At 40.6% G+C, this 12,288-nt stretch overlaps 1 protein-coding gene across 4 annotated transcripts in view; it reads left to right on the forward strand.

The window, feature by feature from the left end:
- The window catches only part of LOC124259016 (neural cell adhesion molecule L1-like), a 33,635-nt gene that overhangs the window by 17,664 nt on the left and 3,683 nt on the right, over nt 1-12,288 (forward strand). For all 4 annotated transcript variants that reach the window (XM_046693087.1, XM_046693086.1, XM_046693084.1 and 1 more), the window contains exons 3-12: nt 255-360; nt 569-762; nt 2,363-2,554; nt 5,161-5,295; nt 6,118-6,214; nt 7,304-7,491; nt 8,113-8,271; nt 8,696-8,839; nt 9,062-9,376; nt 11,477-11,614. In XM_046693087.1, the coding sequence (XP_046549043.1) occupies nt 255-360; nt 569-762; nt 2,363-2,554; nt 5,161-5,295; nt 6,118-6,214; nt 7,304-7,491; nt 8,113-8,271; nt 8,696-8,839; nt 9,062-9,376; nt 11,477-11,614 (1,668 nt within the window). The remainder of the gene's footprint in view (nt 1-254; nt 361-568; nt 763-2,362; nt 2,555-5,160; nt 5,296-6,117; nt 6,215-7,303; nt 7,492-8,112; nt 8,272-8,695; nt 8,840-9,061; nt 9,377-11,476; nt 11,615-12,288) is intronic.

The raw sequence follows: 12,288 nt of genomic DNA on the forward strand, positions 1-12,288 counted from the left end.
GTGACCATACACACTTGTGTAGACAGAGAAACAGATGTAGACAGACACAGGTGCGCGCGCGCACAAACACACACACGCACACACACAAGTGGCTATACAACAGATGCAAGACACACACACACATGGGTACATGTAGAAATGACACACACAATTGTAGGCAGAAATACACCTGAAACATCACAGACAGTTCCTGCGTTCTAAGATATGTCATGATGTTTTACCTCTCTGTGATTATTAAGTTGTTTTTTTCATAGACATCCCCCCACACATAATCACACCTGAAGCCAAGACGAAAGAGTACCTCAAAGGCAAGTCGAAGGTTGTTCTCCACTGCACAGCATCGGGAAACCCCGCTGTCACGTAAGCAAAATAACCCATATCATAGGCTATGGATTATAAAAGAAAAATAATCTCTGAATACAAGTATTTAAATACTTTTAGTTGTCATTAATGGTTATGTGGCGATATCATTCGTGACCCACTCATATTGTGAGTCGAGGTCAGGGCGAATTTTTGACGAATGGTAACCAATGGTGGCGATATGACCTGAACATCTTTCTATTTTCAGATACAAATGGTACTTCGACGGAACGAAGATCACATCTACTAACTATGTGAAAGTAGACAGTACAACCGGTAACCTGACTATACCCAGCTTCTCAAACAGAGAACAGGGGGAGTATCAGTGTGGAGTGGAAAATAATGTTGGGCCGGGTGTGTACCCATTAGCCATGTCACCCGTTACCACCCTAAAGGAAATTGGTGAGTTATTCCCCTTTGATTATCGAGCACATTACCGCCTTTCATGCCTGAAGCTGTGGATATAGCTGAACACACCGGTACAAAACTATAACATCTTAAAGACTCCATGAAGTGTATGTTTTGTATTAGTCAGTCTCACAGTCCCTGAACCACATTATTTTCCCTACTGCCTAGCCCTCCCTGCAATGCTAAAGCCACAAATAAAGCAAGTCTAGATTTCTCCAGGTTCAGGAATGGGACTGGGACTCCTTTTCAATTTAAATCGGTATATTTGTTACTGTACAAATTATCTATATTCAGGGACTGGGCATTAGTCTATCTTTGTATGGGTGATGTGCATTGCTGCATGAAATCGTAGCAAATTTATGGAGTCATCGGGTGATAAGGGCATGGCAGATGAAACTCATATATGTTTTCAGATTGATTTCAATCATCCCTTAGTTATTGCAAGTGAGGAAACAGTGAATAGGAATTTCGACTGGCTAACGGCATCGTCCATTAGTTATTGCAAGTGAGGAAACAGTGAATAGGATTTTCGACTGACTAACGGCATCGTCCATTAGTTACTGCAAGTGAGGAAACAGTGAATAGGATTTTCGACTGACTAACGGCATCGTTCATTAGTTATTGCAAGTGAGGAAACAGTGAATAGGATTTTCGACTGGCTAACGGCATCATCCAGTAGTTACTGCAAGTGAGGAAACAGTGAATAGGATTTTCGACTGACGACCATGAAGAACTACTGCTGAACTGTATTGATTCTGTTTTGTGAGGATTAAAAGCGACCTTCCATCCCATGAACCAGTTTGAGCAATTTCCTAAGTCATTGTTTAAGCAAGCGACAGCTGTATTGGGATCATCAATGGTTTTATATAAAGAAGTGTCATCTGCAAATAGTCGAATATTACTGTCAATATCATCTACAATATCATTTATGTATATTATGAACATCACAGGTCCCAGTACGGAACCCTGAGATACACCAATTAGTACTGCTCTAAGATTAGAAGTGAGCCTTCTGATTACTACTCGCTTGTAACTTCAGGTAACATTCAAACGATTTTAGCAGATTGTCTTGAATGTCTTGATTTTAGTATTTTGTTCCTATATGGCAAACGTGGTCGTAACGTCGCTAAAAACCGTTTTTACTTCATCCAAAGCTTTGTCTGTAAATTGTATACATATGTTGAAGCGCTAGGGGTGAATCCAGAAGATTTTACTATTTGTTATTTTCTCTCAAATAGTTATATACGTATTTCAAGAAACATTTTAAAAATATTTTCGCGGTACAGATGGTTAATACTACAGTTCTGTAGTTGGAAGTATCGACTGCTGTAATGACAAATAGGGAAATTTAATTAAAAGTGGGGCTAGTGAAAAGCGCAGATTTTCAACATTTTATTACCGATTTTACCATGGCCTGTTGCTCTTGTAGTATTAACTGATAACATAATACGTCATACTTCCCCAGGACCCATATGAATATCAGGTACGACAGCGCCCTTTATTACAATACACAATCCTATGATTTTGCTGTGAAAGACCCATCCCTTCAATGAGCATTTCCTGTTTGACCTAATCATACTATTGTCGTTTATAGTTCTAAAAGGTTGGGCTGACAGCGGCGCTAAGCCAAAACCCGTCAATGGGTCTGAGGGTGGATACGCTCGTCTCGAGTGTGGTGATGCTCCTGCGAGCGATCCTCCAGCACGCTTCACGTGGTTCCTTCAAGGAGTCGAAGGCACCCAGGAACAAGTTAAAGAAACCAACAGAATCTATATTGACGATAAAGGTAATGCTGTATCATTTTGATTCTTGTGATTATATAGACCCCGGTATTATTTGCCACACATTGTTTATAACAATGATTCAGACACCTCATGGTCCCGATGGCCAAAGCGTTCGTAACTTTACGACCTGTCGTAACTCTAAAGTTTATCATAGGCTTATGAATGCCGTAGCGCTACGAACGTTTTGTGGATCGGGACCCTGACGTGTACTTTGCAGGAAGAAAGTTTGTATCACTTTGATGACTCCAACAAGCACGGCCATAGTGGTGACAGACCAAGGATCACATGGTGACAGACCAAGGATAACATGGTGACAGACCAAGGATCACATGGTGACAGACCAAGGATCACATGGTGACAGACCAAGGATAACATGGTGACAGACCAAGGATCACATGGAGACAGACCAAAGATCACATAGTGACAGACCAAGGGTCACATGGTGACAGATCAAGGATGACACGGTGATAGACCAAGGATCACATGGAAGCAGACCAAGAATAACATGTTTACAGATCACGGATCACATGGTGACAGACCAAGGATAACATGGTGACAGACCAAGGATCACATGGAGACAGACCAAGGATCACATAGTGACAGACCAAGGGTCACATGGTAACAGATCAATGATAACATTGTGACAGACCAAGGATCACATGGTGACAGACCAAGGATAACATGGTGACAGACCAAGGATCACATGGTGACAGACCAAGGGTCACATTGTGACAGACCAAGGATCACATGGTGACAAACCAAGGATCACATAGTGACAGATCACGGATCACATAGTGACAGACCACGGATCACATTGTGACAGATCAAGGATAACATGGTGACAGATCAAGGATCACATGGAGACAGACCAAGGATCACATGGAGACAGACCAAGGATCACATGGAGACAGACCAAGGATCACATAGTAACAGACCAAGGGTCACATGGTGATAGATCAAGGATAACATTGTGACAGACCAAGGATAACATGGTGACAGACCAAGGGTCACATGGTGACAGACCAAGGATCACATGGAGACAGACCAAGGATCACATGGTGACAGACCAAGGATCACATGGTGACAGATCAAGGATAACATGGAGACAGACCAAGGATCACATGGTGACAGACCAAGGATAACATGGAGACAGACCAAGGAAAACATGGTGACAGACCAAGGATCACATGGAGACAGACCAAGGATCACATGGTGACAGACCAAGGATCACATGGAGACAGACCAAGGATCACATGGTGACAGACCAAGGATAACATGGTGACAGACCAAGGATCACATGGTGACAGATCAAGGATAACATGGAGACAGACCAAGGATCACATGGTGACAGACCAAGGATAACATGGTGACAGACCAAGGATAACATGGTGACAGACCAAGGATCACATGGAGACAGACCAAGGATCACATGGAGACAGACCAAGGATCACATGGAGACAGACTAAGGATCACATGGAGACAGACCAAGGATAACATGGTGACTGACCAAGGATCACATTTAGACAGACCAAGGATTATACATGGTGACAGACCAAGGGCTCACGTAAGCTTCAGCTGAGGACACAGGACAAACAAAGTACCAACATGACCAAGGATTCATAGATTTGACAGATCACGGATCACATAGTGACACTTGACCACGGATCACATTGGTGACAGAGTCGAAGGATAACATGGTCAGAGACCTAAGGATCACATGGCGACAGACTAAGGATCACATGGAGACAGACCAAGGATAACATGGTGACAGATCAAGGATCACATTTACACAGACCAAGGATAACATGGTGACAGACCAAGGATCACATGGTGACAGATCAAGGATAACATGGTGACAGACCAAGGATCACATGGTGACAGATCAAGGATAACATGGTGACAGACCAAGGATCACATGGTGACAGACCACGGATCACATGGTAACAGATCAAGGATCACATGGAGACGGACAACGGATCGCATGTGGTTCAAATCAGGACAATCTTCTAGCAGACTCACCATGGCTCCAAATCATAATCAACATGCCCTTTCCAGCATTATACTTGCTTCAGCTAAGGACACAAAGGCAAGCTCTCGTAATCATCTTCAGCTAAGGACAAGAACAAATATTCTGCGATCGATTTTCTCGATAAGAATCAGAGCTTCCTAATCATCATTTACCACTATGAATATCATAATCTTTAAAAAGGATGATACTAATCATCATTTACGATGTATACAAGAATAATATCATAATCTTTTAATTCAAAGGGATGAGTTTCCTAATCATCATTTACCATATATACAAGAATAATATCATAATCTTTTAATTCAAAGGGATGAGTTTCCTAATCATCATTTACCATGTATACAAGAATAATATCATAATCCTTTTAATTCAAAGGGATGAGTTTCCTAATCATCATTTACCATGTATACAAGAATAATATCATAATCCTTTTAATTCAAAGGGATGAGTTTCCTAATCATCATTTACCATGTATACAAGAATGATATCATAATCCTTTTAATTCAAAGGGATGAGCTTCCTAATCATCATTTACAATATTTAGTAAAATAATGACTGTCATAATCTCTTGATTTAAAGGGACGCTGCATTTCATCTTCTTGGAAGTGGCAGACCAGACAGCTGTTGACATATACAAGTGCGCCATGTATAATGACAATCCTGACAACATCCAGCTGGGTAGTCCAAAGAAGCTGACAGTTAAACCGGCAGATGGTGAGGATTGTTCGTTAAATCTGTCTCTTGTGAATCCGTCAGTCTATTCGATGTATAGAAATAAGTAACATTTCACAAAGCATGTGAAAACACATCAGACGAAGTTACTGATTTAAAGACAGCAGTATACATGTTGCAGTTGTTGTTGGTAAGTGTTGTAATTGTTTTTGTTTGTTTGTTGTTTCACGCCGCACGCAGCAATATTCCAATTATATGATTGCGGTCTGTAAACGAGACGGGTCTGGACCTGACAATCCGGTGATCAACAGCAATTGGGATATGATGACATGTGTGAACCAACCAAGTCAAATCTGACCATCCGATCCCGTTAATCGCCTCTCAAACATAGCAGGGGTTCAAAATTTTCAAAAGTAACTTGTCCTTACTATTTTTCCACTTGTCCTGATTTTATGAAATAATAATAATGATGTAATTATGAAAGAATAAATCAACATGGTATTTGATGTTAATGTTTACTGGACTATTTATTGAAAAGTGATAAATAGCAAAGAAAGAAAACTCTACTTCATTATCATTGCGAAATTTAATAGCTACATTTTGAGCAGATATGAAATTAAATCCAAGTTTATTTGCAGTTTGAAACCATAAGTGGAAATTATCTAGTAGCCCACGGACAAGTAAGATACCATTATTTTATTGCCCGAAATGAAAACTGACTTGTCCCGGGCGTCGGGATTTTTGAACCCCTGCATAGGTTACTGACCCTGGGTTAATTATACGCAATACAAAATGTACATAACTGAGAGACATTGTGGAGAATTATTCCTATATGCTGTTCTACGAAATCGCTTTTTATTACAGTCAAACCTCAAGTGCCTCCAAAGCCTGTCTATAGGACCGTCAATCCCCAGTTTCTCATAGGCCAGGATGCTGAGCTGGAGTGTGTTTTCAGCGGACAGTAGGTGTCAGCAATTCCGTAACATTAGAACAATGTGCTGTGGATATATGACTGAGCTAAGTAAAAGGAATTTCACGCATACTGTGTCCTGCTCTATAGGGCTGGCATAGCTCCCATACATAATTATACATTGCGTTGAGGAACTAGGTCTTAGAACATAGTAAACTAGCAAATATGATAGGAATAAAAGAATGACATCTTAAGAAGATTTCAAGAAGCTATACACATCTGAAGAAACAAGATTTCCGTCGTCAGGGACCACGGCATCTACCTCCACCCCCATCCCAGCGTATGCCCAACCACCTGTGCTACACACAAATCGTGTTCCCCTAACCTCCATTTTTCTTCTGTTATATTATTATGTGGACACATTGTGCATCGTTCTTCTTTGATAAGCATAAATATAAAATATGTAAAATAATTAGGTTGATTGGAAAGTTCCATACCTCACACAGAAAGAAGCATGAACTATTTCGTTGTAGACATTACATGATGTTAGGTACACGTATATCCTCAGGTCAGGGGAGCAAACTATTTGGCCGGGAAACGGACACACCTGAGAAAAGTACACTGATTAAGTACAAATTGTACAGTCATGTACTGGTATTATAATCCGTCATTTATTCGTCCATTGATCATCGAATGTACATGATCAAAGTTATTTAGCCTAATAATATACAAGAAAAGTGAGGCAACATCACCTATGCTGATCGGGAAAGGGGAATGGTTTAAAGTTGGCTTGGTGATAAATGCATCACATCAACCCTCATTTGTTGATTTATTTTTAAAAAAATCATACAATTGCATGGATAACATCTTCTTGTTTATTGTTTAGAACGGCGTTTGCATGTAGATTCTTACATCGTTTTAGCTTGGACTACTACTTTGAAACGTCGCTCTCATATGTGGAAAGGTTTTCCATAAAGTCGTATACTTCGTTTTTATGAAGAGCCGTATGCTCACCAACTTCTAGATCAAACAATTGGTGGATTTACGCCTATGTTTATAATGATCTGAAATAAAGTTATGATCAAGCTGTGCTTGTACGACGAAGTATCATGTGTTTTTACTGCTTTCCTGTATGTGAAGCCCCATCCCGTCTGTCCAGTGGCTGGGTTTGCGGAAAGAACTTATCACAGCCAACAAGAAGTACAGACTTGACAAGAACAACATGAAACTGCAGATCATTAATATAACAGAGAATGATGAAGGCATTTATACATGCACTGCGACCAGCTCTACTACGGTCGAAGACAACATCTTCCTGGACGTTACATGTAGGTTGTCATGAGCTATTCCTCAACACCAATCTGGTGGACCCATTAGATTAGTATTGTCATCGAAAAGTGATCAGTGGTAGATTAGGCGTTGGCGATGGTTCCAACACAGATGTGATAGACCTGTATAGGATGCTCTATGATTGTAGGGTTTAATACGTGTGGACGGAGCGTTGATGTCGGTATGAGAGGCCTTGTTATAAAGTATACCAGGATGGTGGGGTTAAGTGCTTGTGGGGCGGAGGTGCTGTCAGGAGATGGGCGGTGGCTGTGATAGTGGGGGTGTCGGTAAGGGTACTAAAGTACTTCTTTAGGGGGTGGGGACTGATAGGTGCCTGTTGTTTTACTGCAACGTTTGATGGGGATGCTGGTAGGGATGTTGAGGCAGATGTGGGTGCCTGTCGACTTCGTAGAGGTGTGTGTGGGCATTTTGATGAGAATGCTGTTGAAGATGATTGTTGGAATTATTGTGAGGACTGTGGTAATATGATTTCTTTAGAGAGTTTTTCATGGGATGTTGTTGGGTAATTCATGGTGTTATGTTTTGAGGATTGTTTGTAGGGATGCAATGAGGATGGTAGGAATGTGAAGCATATTTAATTATCATATATCGTGTTGCAGCTGGTCCTATCTGGGAACAGAGTCTTCACAACCAGACCATTCCTGAGGGTCGAGATGCCATCTTCACTTGCAAGGCCCGTTCGGCTCGTTCCGAAGATGAGTTGAATGCCCCTGTGTGGTACAAGAATGGGGTTGAGATCAACATTAACAATCTTCCAGGTACAGCCTATTCTCTGTTGTATGCAATATCTTTCTAGGTATTTTACTACAAATGTTCGTGCCAGTGCTGTACGAAGTAGGAAGTAATAACCGAAACATAGACACTCGGAAATACGAACCACTTTGTAAGGTCATTATTGCCGTTTTGACTGTGACCCCCTGTTAACGTACTACTGTACTGTTGATAATGATGTTGTTGATATATAATGTATGTATAGCTGTAATAGAATATGGATGAGCCAGAACACGCTTTAGCAATGCATTGTCTGCATTAGAATAGGGTCCCCCATCCTAACAGTAGCAAGCCTTATCGAGTCGAGGGTAAGGCCATGGATGTAAAGACTAAAACATTGAGATAGCGGATGAAAAACTCATCATCCACGTATAGTGCTAAGTTAAAGCATGAACTTTGCAATTCCCGTAGGTACTGGAAAGATGGAGTTCAGCGACCGTTACCGTGTAATGACCGTCAGAGGCCTGACCAAGCCAGGCGACATCATGTGCCTCCAGTGTCGGGTTACCAACTCAATTGGCTCTGAGTTCGCGAACGGTTGTCTCAATGTCATAGGTTAGTCAGCTCAACCTTCATACCATGATCGTGGAAGAATCGAGATTTCATACGTAACTACCACTATATATACCTAACGGATTATAAATTAAACTTTCTTTACCAATCAATATGAGCCTGACCCGTACACAATACAGTCAATGGACTTTGTTTGTATCAGTACATTGTGTTCGTAAAACAATGTTTCAATGTAAGGAATATTATAATATTATGCTTTTCCAGAACCCATCATAGTGACTACCCAGCCTTCACTTAGGCAGGGCATCAAGAAAGGTGATCTGGTGAACCTGACTGTGAGGGGAACCACAGACCCGGGCATGACCCTCAGGTACAGATGGGAATTCAAGAATAAAACCTATTACACAGAACTTCCTCCATACGTGACCTACGACGACGTCTCAGATAAAGCCTACATCAACACTACGAGTCTGAGCGATGAGGAGTACAAACAGATTGAAGGAAATTATAGCCGAGTGCTGTACCACAGCTTTGAAACCCACCCTGTAGTCATTGAAGTTGTCCTAGAGGATTGGATAGGTATGTGACTCTGTCTGTTTGTTTCATTTAAACATAAGACAAAGTTAAGCATTAAACATTGATGAATCCTAACACTAAGATCTTTTTCTAACATTTTAACTTGTGTAATACAGGGATTATTGTTCGAAAAGCGCGGTGACCTGGTAAGAAGAAAATAAAGTTAAAATGTTTGAAACATTAGTTTGAGTGTAGTGCGGTGTAAAACAATACCTTCACACGCGCTATCTGAGTGTGGCGTAAAACAGCATGTTTCGACTCACTATTTGACTGTGGTGTAAAACAGCATGTTTCGACTCACTATTTGACTGTGGTGTAAAACAACAAGTTCCAACGTACTATTAGAGTGTGGCGTAAAACCGCATGTTTCGACTCACTATTTGACTGTGTGTAAAACAGCATGTTTCGACTCACTATTAGAGTGTAGTGTAAAACAACATGTAGTGCATTTCTGACCCTTTATTCACTATCATCACATTGTTAATACAAGAACCTGTATCGAAACGTCGTGCTCTAGATATATACTTGGTCTATCTGACTTCCAACTTCTAAAAATGCCACTCAAAGAAGTTATTAGAGAGTAGTGTAATAAAACATGTTGCGACTCACTATTAGAGAGTAGTGTAAAACAACATGTTGCGACACACTATTAGAGAGTAGTGTAATACAACATGTTGCGACACACTATTAGAGTGTGGTGTAAAACAGCATGTTGCGACTCACTATTAGAGAGTAGTGTAAAACTACATGTAAAGCGACTCACTATTAGAGTGCAGTGTAAAACAGCATGTTGCGACTCACTATTAGATAGTAGTGTAAAACTACATGTTGCGACTCACTATTTGACTGTAGTGTAAAACAGCATGTTGCGACTCACTATTAGAGAGTAGTGTAAAACTACATGTTGCGACTCACTATTTGACTGTAGTGTAAAACAGCATGTTTCGACTCTATTAGAGTGTGGTGTAAAACAGCATGTTGCGACTCACTATTAGATAGTAGTGTAAAACTACATGTAAAGCGACTCACTATTAGAGTGCAGTGTAAAACAGCATGTTTCGACTCACTATTAGAGTGTAGTGTAAAACTACATGTTGCGACTCACTTTTTGACTGTAGTGTAAAACAGCATGTTGCGACTCACTATTAGAGAGTAGTGTAAAACTACATGTTGCGACTCACTATTTGACTGTAGTGTAAAACAGCATGTTGCGACTCACTATTTGACTGTAGTGTAAAACAGCATGTTGCGACTCACTATTAGAGTGTGGTGTAAAACAGCATCTTGCGACTCACTATTAGAGGGTGGTGTAAAACAGCATCTTGCGACTCACTATTAGAGAGTAGTGTAAAACTACATGTTGCGACTCACTATTTGACTGTAGTGTAAAACAGCATGTTGCGACTCACTATTAGAGAGTAGTGTAAAACAACATGTTTCGACTCACTATTAAAGAGTAGTGTAAAACTACATGTTGCGACTCACTATTTGACTGTAGTGTAAAGCTACATGTTGCGACACACTATTAGAGAGTAGTGTAAAACAACATGTTTCGACTCACTATTAGAGAGTAGTGTAAAACAACATGTTGCGACTCACTATTTGACTGTAGTGTAAAACAAACGCACTATTAGAGCGTGGTGTAAAACAGCATGTTGCGACTCACTATTAGAGTGTGGTGTAAAACAACATGTTTCGACTCACTATTAGAGAGTGGTGTAAAACAGCATGTTTCGACGCACTATTAGAGAGTAGTGTAAAACAGCATGTTGCGACTCACTATTTGACTGTAGTGTAAAACGACATGTTTCGACGCACTATTAGAATGTTGTGTAAAACGACATTTTCCCGTTTCGAGTGTGGTGTAAACAAAGTTTCAACGTACTATTAGAGTGTCGTGTAAAAAAGCATGTTTCGACGCGCACTATTAGAGAGTGATGTAATGCAACATTTTCCCTCTCACTGTTTGAGTACTGTGTAAGACGACACTTTCTCACTGACCATATGAGTGTGGTGTAAAACAAAAGTTTCCCACTCTTAACAGCGTTGTACAAAATCCCAGTTTCACAATCACTACTCTTACTATGTGTGCTGGATTTCCAGTTGCACCTGTAGTGGTTCGTCAGGCTGGGGTGCCGATCTGGCTCATCATCCTGCTGATACTTCTCATCCTCCTCATCATCTTCATCATCATCTGCTGCTGCTGCTATCAGAAGAGGAAGGATCGGGGAGCGTACAAAGGTACACCATTTCACTGCCTCACATGTCTAACAGTGCATCCCGCCGCAACTATTTTCAGGCTATTGGTTGGATCAGTTGAAAAGCGTTCACCCGCCACAATGAAAAAAACCCGGGTTCAATTCCCAACATTAATATACTATGATAAACCCATCTATGGTGTTCTTCGCCACGACATGTTTGTATGAAAGGAAACAGCAAGACGATTTCTTGTCTCTGTATAAATCTTAGGCAGACTAGCAAGACATTTACGGTTATTTTCAGAACAGTCAAAACAAAGTATTTGTCTTGAAAGAATGTAACATAAATATGATACACTCATATGATTATTTACTGCTGCACTTAAAATAACGCATTCTATTGGTATTGTTTTGTATCCAATGAGGATATCATCATGTTTCATATGACTGGTGATAGAGCTGTGACTTAGCTGGGCTTTACAGTTGAAATTATGTTTTGTGTTGTGCGAGACGTTTTTTCTTTTCTTGCAACGTTCCCTTTTGTATGCCAGCGTATACCTGCAGCTCATAGTTCCCTTTTGTACGCAAGCGTATACCTGCAGCTCATAGTTCCCTGTGTATGCAAGCGTATACCTGCAGCTCATAGTTCCCTTTAGTATGCAAGCGTATACCTGCAGCTCATAGTTCCCTTTTGTATGCAAGCGTATACCTGCAGCT

Source organism: Haliotis rubra, unplaced genomic scaffold, assembly GCF_003918875.1.
Source record: "Haliotis rubra isolate DU_JTF1 unplaced genomic scaffold, ASM391887v1 Scf707, whole genome shotgun sequence".
Taxonomy (NCBI): Eukaryota; Metazoa; Mollusca; class Gastropoda; order Lepetellida; family Haliotidae; genus Haliotis; species Haliotis rubra.